General features: G+C 40.3%; 1 protein-coding gene across 50 annotated transcripts in view; it reads left to right on the forward strand.

The window, feature by feature from the left end:
- PPP6R3 (protein phosphatase 6 regulatory subunit 3) overlaps nt 1-16,540 on the forward strand; it is a 144,931-nt gene that overhangs the window by 77,628 nt on the left and 50,763 nt on the right. For 46 of the 50 annotated variants that reach the window (XR_003235835.2, XR_012001647.1, XR_012001649.1 and 43 more), the window contains 3 exons: nt 1,071-1,136; nt 3,675-3,787; nt 8,492-8,605. Coding sequence is in view for 27 of the 50 variants with exons in the window: in XM_026004235.2 (XP_025860020.1) it covers nt 1,071-1,136; nt 3,675-3,787; nt 8,492-8,605 (293 nt within the window). In the remaining 23 variants the exon portion in view is untranslated. Of the gene's footprint in view, nt 1-939; nt 1,137-3,674; nt 3,788-8,491; nt 8,606-16,540 lie in introns of all 50 variants that reach the window. The other 4 variants (XM_072758589.1, XM_072758592.1, XM_072758590.1 and 1 more) reach the window with 1 other exon arrangement.

Consider the following 16,540-nt stretch of genomic DNA (forward strand, 5'->3'; position numbering starts at 1 on the left):
TAGTAGCTTTACCCTCTAGCAGCTTTGTTTGCATTTTCCTTGGGCACCTTTCTCCTTCGGGAGCAGGCAGCTCTGCCCTTAGCAAATTGTGTTTGATTCCTTGCTCCCCAGCCCTGTGCCTCCCTACTTCCTCCAATTTCCCTTTAACCTTTGGGTTTTGTTCTCGGGCTGTTTTTGTTTCTGTGTCCTTTCTTGGTTGTAAATGTCTTGTTTAGTATGGTGTTTCTGTTCCTGCCTAACATTCTGCTAGCTGATATTTAATTTATTCTTCCTTATTCTTCTCCTATTTTCATTTACAGCACTACTTCACGTGTAGGTGAGAAAGAGGTTGCCTAGGCAGGATACTAGCTCTTTACTAACTCCTGACTGGGCAGATAAACTCTCCTGCTGTGGTGCCCTGCCCCCCATGTCTCCTGTGGCTGTTTTGGTTTTGGAGTCTGAAAGTTCATGTTTTAACTTACGATGTTTTAAGAGGGTTGATACTAAATCATGCTTTTCTCAATTTTTCTGTCTTTTTTTTTTTTTGTAAGATTTATTTGACAGAGAGCAAGAGCGTGCGTGTGTAAGGGGAGGGATAGTAGGAGAGGGAGAGAGAGGATCTTCAGCAGATTTGCCTCTGAGCATGGAGCTTGACCCTGAAATCATGACCTGAGCCCAAATCAGGACACTTAACTGACTGAGCTACCCAAAGCCCCTGTGAAACTGTCTTAGGGTGAATACCGTCTTATAGAAAATCTATAAATTACACACACACACACCCTCAAACAAAATACAGACCTTTTTAGTGCTTAGTGTCTGAGAATTACCCTGTGGCTAAGAAGCTGATGTTAGAATTTTTTAAGTGGGAATTGTAATTTGGGGCATAGTTTGTACTGTTGGCTACTGTTTAAATAATATATTCACTGGCATTTTCCTTGGGGGACTTTTAATTTCCTGTAGTGTTCAAAGTCCAGAGAAACCTGTAACATTCTACTTAAAATGTGATGGATATTTCCAAGTATGTTAATCTTCATTGGGGCTTGAACAAGAGCCACGCATTGCTATGATTACCTCTACAATGTGTTTTACAGTGGTTAAATGAGGAGCAAATTATCCAGAGACTTGTGGAAATAGTTCATCCATCGCAAGAAGAAGATGTAAGTTCTTCTGTGTGACTGTAAACTTGATTTTTTTTTTTTTAAATTGAAACCTTTTTATTTGAGCATAGTGCTTAATCTTAATTGTATGAGACATGGATGTAGACGACAGGTATAATCTGGCATTCTTAAAGTGGGCAATTTTCTAAGACCCCAAAGCTTTAAAAAATATTACATTTTGCTGATGTGTAGATCATCTTCAGAAATATGGAAAATAGCTCCAAAATTTGGAAAATGGTTCTACCTCCATCTTCTGGAGCTGGGATTTTGTGCTGAATCTGCTTAACTTTGTCACAGACCTCATCCATCCTATTTCTTTCTCCTTGTATACACATCATTAGCCCAAATGGTGTAGCCACATCTGCACTTGGGTTTTCTGTTCTGGCTAAAGCTCTCCTGGCAGCACCTCAGAATCTTTGCCACCGTTGAACCCCTAAGTGTTGGACCCTTGGCGGTCATACTTGTTGGCCTGGCTCTGGCACCAGCAGGTTTGGCTTTGTCCCTGGTGCTGGGGATTGGCTTGGCAATATAGGATTGAAGCTGCTCTGGAGTTTGAAGACTGAGCTCTGTGCTGAGAGGATGTTCGTCTGGGTCGGGTCTCCAGGATTAGCCTAGCCCATCGGCCCCTGTGGAGGAAGTTGTCTGCTCTTCTGCTCTGCTGCTATTCTTGTTGCCACCCTTTGTTGCAGCCTGAGCCCAATGGACTTGCTGGTATTTCGCCATTTCTGCCTATTGACATGACAGCTCTCTACTGCTCAGCCTCCTTTCTGCGAAGTAGATATGCAGGATATGTCATGGGAAGGTCAAGTGACCTTCTTGTATGACAGAGGTTGCCAGTGAGATTGAAGAGTGAGCACCATGGAAGAATTAGCACAAAGGTAAAAGTGTATAACCAGAGGAAATTCTCACTCATTTTGACTTAGCCCCTCTACTCTGGTATATTCAAAAATTTCTGATACCTGGAGTTCATCTAAAACAACCCCTTCCCTCTGCCAAGTTAATCATTAAATGTGCCACTGATTCCCCATCTTCCCCTTGGGACAGTGCATCTGGTGCTCTGGTGCAGTGTCATTCCTGTTAACATTCAGAACACATTCCAGTATGTACCTGTATTGGGTGTGGAGTGGGAGAAGTCCTGTTTAGAAGGAGCCTGCAGTCTGAGTGGGCTGATAACGCCTCTTATGGTTCCTGAGCATGTTTCCTGTGTGATACAAGTGTGGTCAGTGTGGGCCATGGAGAGTGATGATGAGGGCTTGACCTCTCCTATTCACAGGGAATACATGTCCATGGACGAGGCTTGCCTATTGCTAGGATTTCACGTTCTTGAACAGAAGAACTTGATTGCCCAGCAGGAAATTCTGCCTTTCTACAAGGCTCAGAAGAAACTGATGAAAGAGAAGCCCAAGTCTGCAGCTCTTTTTTTTTTCTCTCTTCTTTTGAAGGACAAAGCATTTGAGGCATTAGCACCTTCTTTACTTGACTTGCAAGAAAGTTAATTTTGCCTTTGGAAAGTCCTATTAATACTTCTCTTTTGTATTAAGTGATAAATTATATGCTAAAATCATACAGACCAGTTTATATTTATTAAGGAAATGTTAAATTCCTAATTCTAGTCAGTAGATTTTGATATGTTGGTGTGTGTTGTCAGTGCTGGCATTTCATTGTTTCCCTGTGCTGGGCACATAGCTGCTCAGTCTGTGGACTGTGCTCAGTGCCATGTGCCATGAGACATAATGCATTTGGGGGCTGACTTTAGACCTTTCCTATAAGGCGAAAACTGTATGATAACAGTGGGAGAAGATGCAGTATTTCTTATCCATTGGTATATTCCAGAAAGCTATATTTGACTTTTTTTTTAATCAGTGCTGATTTATTAGCTTCTATGCTGATAAAAGTATATATAATTGACCTTTGAACAACATGGGTTGGGGTGCCAACCCCCATATGAAATCAGAAATCCATATAAAACTTTGGACTCCATAAAACTTGACTGCTAATAGCCTGCTATTAGCTGTAATCCTTACCAGTAAGGTAAATCATCAACTAACACATATTTTGTACATCTGTTACCTATCATATTTTTACAGTAAAGCAAACCAGGGAAAAGAAAATGTTATTAAGAAAATCGTAAGAGAAAATACATTTAAATAAGTACTCTACCATATTGAGAAAATCCGCGTGTAAGTGAACTTGTGCACTTCAAACCCATGCTGTTCAAAGGTCAGCTGTATATTGGGGGTGTGTCTTTTTCAAGTTTTCAGTTGTAGAAATTTTCTGCTGCCAGAACTTTGATCCCATGTGCCTACATAAAGTGATCTGTATCGTGCAGTATTGTTATGTGAAGTTCATTACCCTGGCAGAACCAAATCCTCCTGTGTCGACCTACATTACTTTTCTGAGCTTGACTTTTTACTCACTGCAGCTTCTTAGGGCCATTGTTAATTTGTGTTATTTCTTAAGCAATTTCCTTGCTATCGTTTTCTTATAAATTTGACATTTTATGTGTTTTATAGTTAAAATTGTACTTTTTTCCTTTAGCGGCATTCAAATGCTTCACAGTCACTTTGTGAAATTGTTCGCCTGAGCAGAGACCAGATGTTACAAATTCAGAACAGTACAGAACCAGATCCCCTGCTTGCCACTCTAGAAAAGTATGTTTAAAACTCTGTTCTTGTTCTTTTAAAAAAAAAAATTTTTTTTTTTCAACTGATACTATTTAATGTGTTACCGGTATGAGTGGTTGGTAAGTCTTCCATCTGTGGGAATCCTGTTCCTGCAAGATAACCCTGGGATGGGGGAGAAAGTAGGAGAACCAGCTTATCTGATTTCAGCCATTTATGATGCCCAGTGGAAACCTACAGGGTAAGAATGTAAATAAATGACATTTATATGTAGACTTTGAACTTTTCAAATAGCTGTAAACTAGAATTTCATAAAGCTATCGTAAGATGGTATAGTGCATCATGACTATGGTCCCTGCTCCACAAGTCTTTGGTGGAGAATAGTCTGATATACAAACTAACTCACGTAGTCAATGATTTTTACCAGAAGATCTTCTTAGGGTTTACTATATACCTTTGCAGCTGACTAGGGGCAACCTGACCACACCTGATTTGAAGGGTTACAAGTCTTGTATGGTTTGTTCCTTTGTACTACCCTGCCCTTATTTTTGGACAGTTCCTTGTGAACAGCCATCTCCTGTTTGGGTGGAAGATAGCTTGCGGATGGTGTGCTGTTTTGAAATTTGTGAATGGCCAACCCATGGACACCAGTTTTTCTAGATTCACACATTTTCTGGAAGAATATTTGGCATTGATCATGAGCATACATTCAGTCTGCATCCATATAGCTGCAAGTTGTTTTTATTTATTTATTTATTTATTTATTTATTTATTTATTTATTTATTTATTTATTTAGCAAGTTGTTTTAATAGAGAAACATCAGGCATTTCCCCACTTTGGATGAGTAAATGGAGAGTGTACATACAATTAGCACTTTTGAGTACAGATGGCAGTCCTGCTTCAGCTCACTGCCACTGCTGCTTTTTTTTTTTTTTTTAAGATTTTTTATTTATTTATTCGTAAGAGAGAAAGAGAGAGAGAGAGAGGCAGAGACACAGGCAGAGGGAGAAGCAGGCTCCACGTAGGGAGCCTGATGTGGGACTCGATCCCGGGTCTTCACGATCATGCCTTGGGCTGAAGGTGGCGCTAAATCGCTGTGCCACCCAGGCTGCCCCACTGCTGCTATTCTTGCTGGTGACTTTGTCAGGCCTCTTCTGGTCCTGCTATATGTTGACACTCATTTGACTTCTTTTGGCTTACCCGCCTGGAAGGCCCTTTTATTAAAATAAAACATTTGTGTGTATTATTTGCCTGGCAAGTGTGAGATGAGCAAGGAACAAATTAGAGATGTGGTATCATTTTTAAAGTCTGTCATTTGAGAAGTAGAGTTGTATTTTCCCAATTTGTCTCATAGAATAGGATGGGGTTGACTAATTCTCTGAAGTAGTGAAATTTAAATTATCAGTTTCTAAGTAAAATATCATTTTCCTTCCCCACTTCTGTTATTCTTGGCACATGGTGTATGTGCTCTTTCTGTAAATCTAAGACATTCCACATTCAAATACTAGTAATTATAGTAGTGTTAGGTTGATCCATGTAAAGTTGCCATTTGCGTAGGTTAAAAAAATGTTGCATACCAACAGTCCCGTGGTTCTTGACAGCATTGTCCAATAGAAATAAGTCAGGTGTAATTTTAAATTATCTCATAGCCACATTCAAGTAAAAAATAAGTGAAATTAATTTTAATAATGTTTTATTTAATTGATACAAAATATTTGAACATATACTCATTGAGGTATTCTACATTCTTTTCTTTGTACAAAGTTTTGGAAACCCAGTGTGTATTTTACACTCAGAACAGGTGATTTCAGACTAGTTACAATTTGAGTGCAGTGGCCTTATGTGGTGATTGACTCTGGCCATCTGGGAGAGCAGGTTCCCCCTGGATGCCAGACGATCAGCAGTAACCACTGAGTTTCAGTGCCACCAGGGCTCCCTCAGATGTGGAAGCTGGCCCTTGAAGCCTGCATCTGCACCAGCTCTTAGGGTGCAGACTGTGTCCTTAGTCCTGGATCAGGTACCTATAAATTGAATCATATGGCCGCATGCTCAGAATTGGCATCATTAAGTATTAGTTGGAGTAAATTTCTTCAAATTCATGGACCTGACAAGTCAGGGGTCCCATGATGTCGCTGAGTTATGTCTTCACTCACTTAGCAGTGGGGAGACTTACTCTATCTATAATAGTCCTCCTGCACTTTTCTTGAGAATGAAGACCAACCCCTTTTAATATCAGACATGCTCCCACGTTATGGTGGTTCTTTTAGTATCTGTTGGTTAAGAAAACACCCAGTGATCAAAGGCTTCAACAGGCTTGATAAACTTATTAATCGTAATAGCTTTTGTATATGGTTGATATATTAGGCCATAATGTATAATGTCTGTTTATATTTGATAAACTATCAAATAATATAGGAATATTGTATTATGTTTTATAGTCTCCTGGCAGTACATAGTAGATGGGTTACCCAGCTCTTTAGATTGTAATGCCAAATAACCCACAGGTAGGGTGCCACCATGTATACAAATAGTTACACGTATGTATAGTGTAGCATGTAAGGAAAAGTTTAAAATGAGTTCGTTTTGGAGAGAATGGTAAAGATGGGTAGAGATACCAAAAGGTGTCTGAGAAGGTGGATGGGAGTGTTAGACGGTGAGTGGCATGGGAACCAGTCAGGGCTTGAGTACATGCGGGGGCTCTGGGATTCTGAAGTTCAAAAATTCCTTTAAAGCCAGTGGTGGTAGGGAAGGTGATAGGGTAGGTGGTAGGGAAGGTGGTAAAGAAGGTCGAAGGAGCTTAGAATGAATTGGAGCTTGATCCCAGTTTGGCCAGCTAGCTGAGGACAGTGAGTCTTTATTCAGCCTGCCCACCTACAAAGCAGAAATAAAAGTGCACCATTGTCTCAAAGGCATGGAGGGAGTCCCTGGCGGGCTTCATGCCTAGAACACTTCCTATGGGCAGTTTACTAATGTTCATCCAAGAACTCCAGTTCTTTTAAATGTTGAAAGTACAAATATGTTTTCTCTCAAAATGAAGTAGATGCCTTAGTATTTAATGAATACGAAGGCATTCATTTTATCCTGTTTGAATAGCTTAGTCCTTCAGTCTATGATTTCTTTTGTATTGGATGATACTAGACTCATAATATGGTTCAGCTACTATGTTGCATCCTGACCTTCAAATTCCTGCCAGTTATCATATTGTTTTTGTCCATTAGTAGGATGCTTTCATGGATATAGTCTACTGATGAAGCCATGAGCTAGTGAGGCTTCTTTGTTAGCCACTCTCTCAGGCACCAGCATTTATGAAACTATGATTACACTCTGAAAAATAAGAACGTTACACTTGAACCTGGACATCTACAGTTGGATGCTGTGTCCATACTCTTCTGGCTGGCAAGAGGCTACTTTTTTTTTTTTTTTTTCAAGATTTTATTTATTTATTCATGAGTGACAGAGAGAGAGAGAGAGGCGGAGAAACAGGCTCCAGGCAGGGAGCCTGACATGGGACTCCATCCTGGGTCTCCAGGATCACACCCTGGGCTGCCGGCGGCGCTAAACCACTGCACCACCAGGGCTACCCAAGAGGCCACTTTTTGAAAACTATACATACTATACATATTTACTGTGAAAAAGCTGTTTGCTTTCCACAGCCCAATCCCAAACCTGGTATTTATTCTATAGACTGCTGTGTGTTGAGTGATGACTTTTGTAGTGCTGTTTTGGGTAAAGGTCTCAACATTTTAGTGCTGGCATAGGAGTTCTTAAAATCTCCTTCCAGCAAGGGGTGGCGGGGGGGGGGGGGAGGTCCTCTGAAGTTAGGTTATATGTCAGTTTTATTTGCTTTCCCCAAATAAAAAGAGATTCTCTCCTCTTTGCTGCCCCTCCTGGTAAGGGAACTGGTGTTGGAATGCAGTGAGCACAGCTATACCTTGGGATGACTGGCATCTATGCTGGGTGAGCAACAGGGGCAACCTAGCTGTGTGTCACACTGTAAGGGAGATTCCAGTCTTTCGTTCCCTTGGATTCTGAAAATTACTGAGATCTTAAGAAGTGGAGATCTTCCTTGAGATTGTCCATATAAATTTACCTAACAAGTTACCCTTGTGTTTTACATTAATTATGGCCTTGAGTGTGTAATGGGAATAGCCTACAGAGAGAGAATACATTTTGGGCAGTAGTTCAGGCAAATCCACTTCATTGCTACCTTATTATTTTGATTTGCCAAATTTTAATTATAGGGTAAAATGCAACAATTGATCGTGTCTTTTACCTGTTTTAGATCTTAGTTAATTATACATTAATGCCTTTGTGGGAAGACATTTGTGGGTTCTAATTAGCCTTTTTGAAAAATTCCCCTCCTTTGTGGGATGAAGAGCTCCAAATCTTACCACCCACAGCCACTACCACCAGCACCCTGGTCTGAGTGGGAGGTGACTTCCAATCTTAAAACGTTTGTTGGCTCTCAGTGAGATTGGCAAAGGCAGGGAGGGCTCAGGTGATTCTGCTGAGGGGAGGGAGTAGGAGAATACATGTGGGAGAGTTGCATTTATAATAAGCAGGATCACTGGTCTACTTTAATGTATGAAAAATAAAATATTGTTAAGTGAAACAGATATGCCCCAGTGAGATTGAACTATGATAAAGTATTTGCCTTACTGGTACCATGCTCTTTTTCTGTTATTATTAAATCGTGTTACAATTAGCACTTGACTATTGATTTGTTTCCCTAGGCAAGAAATTATAGAGCAGCTTCTATCAAATATTTTCCACAAGGAGAAAAATGAATCAGCCATAGTCAGTGCAATCCAGATACTGCTGACTTTACTTGAGACACGGCGGCCCACGTAAGCTTTCCTTTTGTCTTATAAATGTTAAACCATTTTGTTTTGCTTTTAGATTTTCTAGAAACTAAAAGTTGGTTGATAAGCTACAACCTCATGCCCTTGAATTGCAGGTGTTCAGTCTTCCTCTACCGTGTGAACTCTGAGTTAGTTTTGTGTGAGTGCGGATGGAGGGAAAAAGTTAAAGATAGAGTTTGATGAGCGCTGTTCACTGGCAGTGTTTGGGTATTTAGTAGTTTAGAGAAGATTGCTACAATAAGTGGGGTCATACACAAAACACGTAACACAAGAGAAGCCTATTTCTTGATTATCAAAATTGAAAATAGGTGTTCCTCCTGGTCAGTGGGCAGCTCTATCCCCTCCAAGTGGCAGTTCTGGGACACCTTCTGTCTTGTGATTCTTTTCTATGCATGCTAACTTGAGGCTTCATATTGGTCCTTCGGGGATTTCACATGAGGGCACTGCAGTTTGTGAGGCTGTTTTAAAATGGGTTGGCAGGTGGCTTGCAGCCTTTAAGGAAAAATTTGTCCCAAGTGTTTCAGAATCAGAAACATGGTCTGCTTTTCCCATGTGTGTGCCCTGCACTAGCCATCTGATGTCTGTCATGTTATTCTTTACAGTTTATGTCCAGTGCTAATTCACTTATTGTTAGAATTTTCTAATTGTTCCCAGAGCATGGATTTGAAGAGCTACATATATGTATATGAACATTCCAGGAATATGCGGCTTAGAGGTTAGAGTTTGTGTTTTATCACTCACAGTTAGATTTCTGCAGTAAACTAGAGGGCATGAAGAGAACAGAGAAGGCTGCTCTCAGCATCTGAAAATCTCAGTCATCCAAGGTTTCTGGATATACTTTTAATGAAGTAATTTTGGTTTCTAGCAAAGTAGTGAACATAATCATTCCACTTCCCAAATTCTTGATCTCTATTCCTGGTTTGTTTAATCTTTGGTTAGTGGTAATGGAAGGGCAGTTGGGCAGCACTGCTTTAAAGGTCTTGTAATTTGGAGATGTACGTCTGCAATTTTGACTGTGTCTGTGTTTTCTGCAAATTCTATTTTAAATAATGTAACCAGTAACTTAAGGTATTAATCAAGTGGTACAGGACTGTCCTCTTGCTCCTCATGCTTCAAGACAGTTGCACCATCTCCTCAAATGGTTTGAAAGCACCTGAAATGGTCCTGATGCTTGTATCAACAACGCTGACTTAAGAAAGGAATAAATCTGGGGAAAAAAAGGTACATCTTTACAAATGGAAGTGAGAAAACACATAGTTGCACAGTCTAGAGCAGAGAAGATACAATAATAAGAGAAACAATAGAAGGAAATTTTTGACCAGAAGAAACTTGTCTTCAAATCATCAGAAAGTGGGATCCCTGGGTGGTGCAGCGGTTTAGCGCCTGCCTTTGGCCCAGGGCGCGATCCTGGAGACCCGGGATCGAATCCCACGTCGGGCTCCCGGTGCATGGAGCCTGCTTCTCCCTCTGCCTGTATCTGTGCCTCTCTCTCTCTCTGTGACTATCATACATAAATAAATAAAAAAAATTAAAAAAAAAATCATCAGAAAGTGATGGAATGCTGAATAAGATTAAATTTAAAAGGAGTGGGGGATGGGGCTTATATTTTAGCCTTTTCCTGATGAGATTTCTGAATCCCAAGAAGAAAGGATAAATCCTAGAAGCATCTGGATAAGAAAAAAAGTGGGTTAACCACAAAGCAAATCAGATTGCCAGGCATCTCATTTGTCAAGCTAAATAAAGACTGGAAAGCAGAGGACAGGTCTGTGCCCCTGATATGCTGCTGCTGATGCATGAGGGCAAAGCAGGCATTCTCTGGCCCCTGCAACCTCAGTGTTCCATATGGCTTCTGTTCCCAGTGTGAAATATCTGAAGATGGACTTCACCAAAACCAAACAGAAAATAAGTTAGAATAAAGAACTTAAATAGTACTGGTAAAAGTGATGATAAATGAAATGGTTAGGGAGTGAAAATGATTAATATGAATATGAAAGCGAAGTGTTCAGAATTGAACAGTTGAATAAGTCACATATGGGAAATAAAACAATAAATCTTAGATTATTTTAGTAAAACTCAAGTAAGGAGAAGGAATAAGTTAGTATATATTAGTTCTTACCTTACACCAAGGAAGTTTCTTTTTTTTATCTTGGAAAAATTGAGAGTTCAGATATGTTTTCCATAAATGTAGAATAATAGTAGGGTTTGTAACTTCCAAAGCTCCCTTGGGGACAAAGAGGTCAAAGAAACCTGAGAGTTGTTCTCCAGGGTAATTTGCACACACCTGCAAGCCCTTCCTGGGGAAACAAGTGGTGGCAGGGTGGGGTGGAGACCAGAGAGAGCTTCCCTTGCAGAGTGGGCCTCAGAAAACAGAGCGACAGCCTTTGGAGGAAATGTACGAATCCCCACCATAATCATTCCCCTAGCGCCTGCTGAACGAAGTCATAGGCTACTGAGGAAATCTTAAAGCCATAAAGACACGGGTGAAAACCATTTGCAGTGGGAAGAAGGCACCAGAAAATATTCTCTAGTCCACAGAAGAGGCAGGGACACATTCTGGGCCCCAAATATTAGAGATCCCTACCACTAAAGCAAGGTCAGTGAGACCTAGGGACTCTTCAGCTGCCTAAGACAAGCTAACCCAAAACAGTAGCATTTCTCCCTGCCGTCCTGTCCAGCAGGCCTTCAGTGACAGCTGCAGTCGGCTTGTAGAGAACAAGCTAGTGTGGGAGGAGACTGTCAGGCAACGGAGCAAGCTTAAAGGGAAGAACTTTAGCTTAAGTGTAAGCTAAATGTGTAAAAATGTGTAAAGACACATTTGAAGTCTGTAAGGCACTGAGGGAAATCATCACAGCACACCTAGCTCAATTACTGATCCTAGATTGATTTAAAACCCACACTAAAGATCTGGAGAAAAAGAGATGTGTTCATTCCAGAAATAATGTTTACATTGGTTTCTACTACCATACACAACTTGTCCACCTTTCAACCAAAATTTGCAAGACAGACAAGATAAAAAGAATCCCAGAAAACTCATGAACACGAGTAGTCAATAGAACTACATTTAAAAGTACTGGAACTGTCTGACAGATATTTAAAATAACTCTCATTAATATCTTAAAGGATTGTGGGGAAAATAGTATGTGAACAGGTGGGGAATTTTAGCAGAGAGTTGGAAGATCATATGAATATGCTAGAACTAAAAACTAAAAACCATTGCAGAAATGAAGAATGTCTTTGGGCTTATTGGTGAACTTGGCCATAGTCCAGGAAAGAATACGGGACATGAGAAATTACCCACACTGAACCATAAAGAGTTAAACCAAAAAGGCTTGATTGGTGAGCTTCAAGGGTCTAGAAATAATGACATACCACAGGGAACAAGGACGAGTGCTCAGATCTTAGTTTCTCACACCATTCTCCAGGGAAGGGAACCAGGGCTCCTTAGAGAAGGGCAAGAGGAGCCTACAGCATTGTGTGGTACAAAAATAAGTATAAAAAACCCTACAAAAGCCCACAGTGTGAGTGGCAGGGGTTATGTCAGAGGAACACAGGAGCCAGCTTGAAAGAGCTTTCATGGCCAAAGCTGATTAGCACAGTCAACAACAGCATAATAATTTGTACAATAAAATAAAGCACTGTTGTCTTATAACCCAAAGTTCAAAAATATTCATTAGTTCATACCGATACAAATAAATGGAGGAGAAGAGACAAATCTCCCCTGCAGAAGAATTTCAAATAGTTTGGTAGATGCTCCCTCCTCAAGGAAGAACAACAGAACTGTCCATTCTTTTCAGTGTGGACTGCACACCATGACTTCCTTCCAAAGAGGTCTTATGAAAGATAAGAAAAAGAGCAACTTGACAGTGACTCTGACAGACACTTCCTCAGCCAGATCATCAAAGTGACTAGCAAATGATAAGTTGTGTTGACAGCTTATACTCTTGTCAGTGAAGTCTGAGTAACTCTCACAGCCAAGAGGAGACCGAGGAGACATGACAACTAAATGCGATATCTTAGGTGGGATTCTGAAATGGAGAAAGGACTTTAGGTAAAAACTAAGGAAATCTGAATAAAGTATAGATTTAATGTACCAGCATTGGTTTACTGATCGTGACATATATTTATAGTACTAATGTAAGATGTTAATGGGAAACTGGGTGTCAGTTATGTGGGAATGCTCTGTACTACCTTTGGAGTTTTTCTGTCAATCTGAAATGGTTCTAATAGAAATCGACATAGCATTTAGACAGAAACCCAGTGAGGATACAGAAGACCGGAACAGCAGTGGTAGCCTGCTTGACATAAGTGATACTTGCAGAGCCTTCCCTGGGTATGTCAGGGTGCACAGTCTTTTCAAATGCACACAGAACTTTTATCAGGGTAGACCAGACTCTCAGCCATCAAACAAACCGTAACGACTTAAAATAATTTAATCATGCACAGTATTTATTCAGACCATAATGGGTTTAAACTAGAAATCAGTAATAAAGATTGTTGGAATATCCCCAAATATTTGGAAATGAAGCAGCACACTTCTAAATAATCCCAGTGTCAAAGAGGAAACGACAAAAGAGAAATGAGAAAATATTTTGAACTAATAGATAAATGAGACAGGGCATGTCAGAACTTGTGGGATGTAGTGAAAGTAGTAGAGGCAAAGTTAGAGCATTAAATGTTTGTATTACGAAAAGAAGACAGAAAAAGAAAAAAAGGAAGACCAAGTTTTGTGTCTGTGACCTAAGCTCCCACCTTAAGCAGATAAAACCCAAAGCGAAGGAAGGAAATAATAAAGATAAGAACAGAAATCCAAGAGATTGAGGAGGGAAAAAAAATAATACAGAAAATCAGTGAGACCTAAAAGCTGTTTCTTTGAAAAGATCAATAAAGTTAGTAAATCTCTAGCCAGATTAACTAAGAAAATGTAGAAAAGATACACATTACAAATTACAAGAATAAAAGAGAGGACATAACTGCATTCCTACAGACATTAAAAGAATAATAAGAGAATATTGTAAACAACTTGGTGAACGTGGACAGGTTCCTTAAAGGAGTAGTACTGCCAAAGCTCACTCCACAAAACAATAGCTAGGATAAACAGTCCCAGACCTATTAAAGAAATTTATTTATTTATTTTAAAGATTTATTTATTTATTCATGAGAGACACAGAGAGAGAAAGAGAGGCAGAGACATAGGCAAAGGGAGAAGCAGGCTCTTCGCAGGAACCCGATGTGGGATCACTCAATTCCGGATCCCAGGGTCACAACCTGAGCCAAAAGCAGCCGCCCAACCACTGAGCCACCCAGGCGTCCCTATTAAAGAAATTTAATTCCTATTTAAAAGCTTCTAACAGGCGCCAGGGTGGCTCAGTCAGTTAAGCATCTGCCTTTGGCTCAGGTCATGATTTCAGGGTCCTGGGATTGAGCCGCATGTCCCGCTCCCTGCTCAGCGGGGAGTCACTTTTCCCTCTGCTTCTCGTGTTCCCCCTGCTTGTGTGCTCACTCTCTCTCAGGCCACCTAGGCTCCCGAATAAGTAAAGTCTTTTTTTAAAAAAAATAGTCTGGGACACCTGGGTGGCTCAGCAGTTGAGCATCTGCCTTTGGCTCAGGGCATGATCCCAGGGTCTGGGATTGAGTCCCACATCGGGCTCCTTGCAGGGAGCCTGCTTCTCCCTCTGCCTATGTCTCTGCCTCTCTCTATATATATCTCTCATGAATAAGTAAATAAAATCCTAAAAAATAAATGAGTCTTGGGGACGCCTGGGGTGCCTCAGTTGGTTAAGTGTCTGCCTTCGGCTCAGGTCATGATCCCAGGGTCAGGCTCCCACGTCAGGCTCCGTGCTCAGTGGGAGTTGGCTTCTCCCTCTGCACCATTCTCCCTCCCCTCATGTTCTCTGTCTCAAATAAGTAAGTAAGATAGTTGACAGTTTTTGTTTTTTTTTTTTAATTTTTTTTTATTATTTATTTATGATAGTCATACAGAGAGAGAGAGAGAGAGGCAGAGACATAGGCAGAGGGAGAAGCAGGCTCCATGCACTGGGAGCCCGACGTGGGATTCGATCCCGGGTCTCCAGGATCGCGCCCTGGGCCAAAGGCAGGCGCCAAACCGCTGCGCCACCCAGGGATCCCTAGTTGACAGTTTTTTACAAAACCAAATATAATCCAGTAGTTTGGCTTGTTGATACTCACTGAATGGAGTTGAAAACTGATGTTCACACAAAAACCTGCACATGAATTTTTATGGCAGTTTTATCCACACTTGTCAAAACTTGGAAGCAACCAAGATGTTCTTCAGTAGGTGAGTAGACACTGGTATATCCAGACAAATATTACTCAGTGCTAAAATGAATGAGCTGTCAAGCCTTCAAAAGACATGAAAGAACCTTGAAATGTATATTACTAAGCAAAAGAAGCCAATGCAAAGGCTACAAACAGAATGATTCTAACTGTATGACTTTCAGGAAAAGGCGGAAGTATGGAGACCTTGGAAAGATCAGGAATTGGCAGTGGGAAGATGAGTAGGCAGAGAGCACAGAGGAGTTTTAGGGCAATAAAAATAGTATGAGACCATGGTGATGGATGTGTGTCATTATACATTTGGGTAAATCCCTGGAATGTACCACACCAAAAATGAACCATAGTGGTAAACTATAGACTTTGGGTGATTGTGTTGTGTCAGTGTGGGTTCAATGATTGAAACGGGTGTACCATTCTGGGGGTGAGGGGGTTGATAATGAGGAAGGCTATGCACGTGTGGGGACAATCTCTGTACCTTTCTCTCCATTTTGCTATGAATTTACAACCGCTCTATAAAAATAAAGTCTTACACAAAATCAATCAGTATAACTCATATTAACAGATTAAAGAAGAAAAACCATGTGGTCATTTCAGTAAATTCCTTTATGATAAACATCTCTTAATTAGAATGGAAAGGACCCTGGAAACTGATAAAGCCCCCTTAAAAAAAATCCATAGCTGACACCATTCGTAATAATCAGAGACTGAAATGATATACCCAAAAATCAAAGAAACATGGCAAGGCAAGGATCTTCGCCATTGCCAGTCCCAGACAGCTTTGTGTGGGAGGTCTCAGCCAGCGCAGTAAGACAGGAGAGGAAGATAGAAAACTGAATCTGTTAGCAGAAGTCAGAATTGTCTTCGTAGAAAATCCTAAAGAATGTACCAAAAAACCTCTCCTAGAACTGATAAGTAAATTTAGCAAAATTGCAATCTCTGCAATAAGGTCAATATTCAAAAATTAGTCACATCTCTTTATAATAACAATAAGCATCTGAAATTTGGGATTTTTATGAAATACCATTTATTATAACAGAAGACACTTAGACATGTATCTATGTACAAAATGTGTGTCTGATTTAATGCTGAATACCACTCAATATTGATGAATTCACAAACTGCCCAAATAAATGGAGAGAAATACTGTGTTCATGGATTAGAAAATTCAATATTGTTGGCTTTTGATTGATTGATTGATTCTTCCCAAACTGATCTGGAATGTCCATATAATTCCAATAAAATCAAAGCAGGAGTTTTTGTAGAAATTAACAAGCGTAATTCAAAAACTTAATGGAAATTGAAAGTAAAGTAGCCACAACAATTTTGAAAGAGAAAAGCAAAATTGTAGTACTGGCACTCTCTGGTTTAAAGCTGCAGTAGTCAGAACAGTGTGGTATTAGCAAAAGGATAGACACGGAGTTCACTGGAATAAAATAGAGTCCAGAAGCAGGCCCACACAGTATATGGTCAATTGGTTTTTAACAGAGATGTGGAAGCAAGTGAGTGGAGAAGAGCTAGCCTTTTCAACAAATGGTGTTAGAAGATCCATCTGCAAAAAAAAAAGGGTGAGGACGCCTTGATATGTACCTTGCATATTATGCAAAATTTAACTCAAAATGGATCATA

The sequence above is a fragment of the Vulpes vulpes genome, chromosome 5 (assembly GCF_048418805.1).
Source record: "Vulpes vulpes isolate BD-2025 chromosome 5, VulVul3, whole genome shotgun sequence".
Classification (NCBI taxonomy): domain Eukaryota; kingdom Metazoa; phylum Chordata; class Mammalia; order Carnivora; family Canidae; genus Vulpes; species Vulpes vulpes.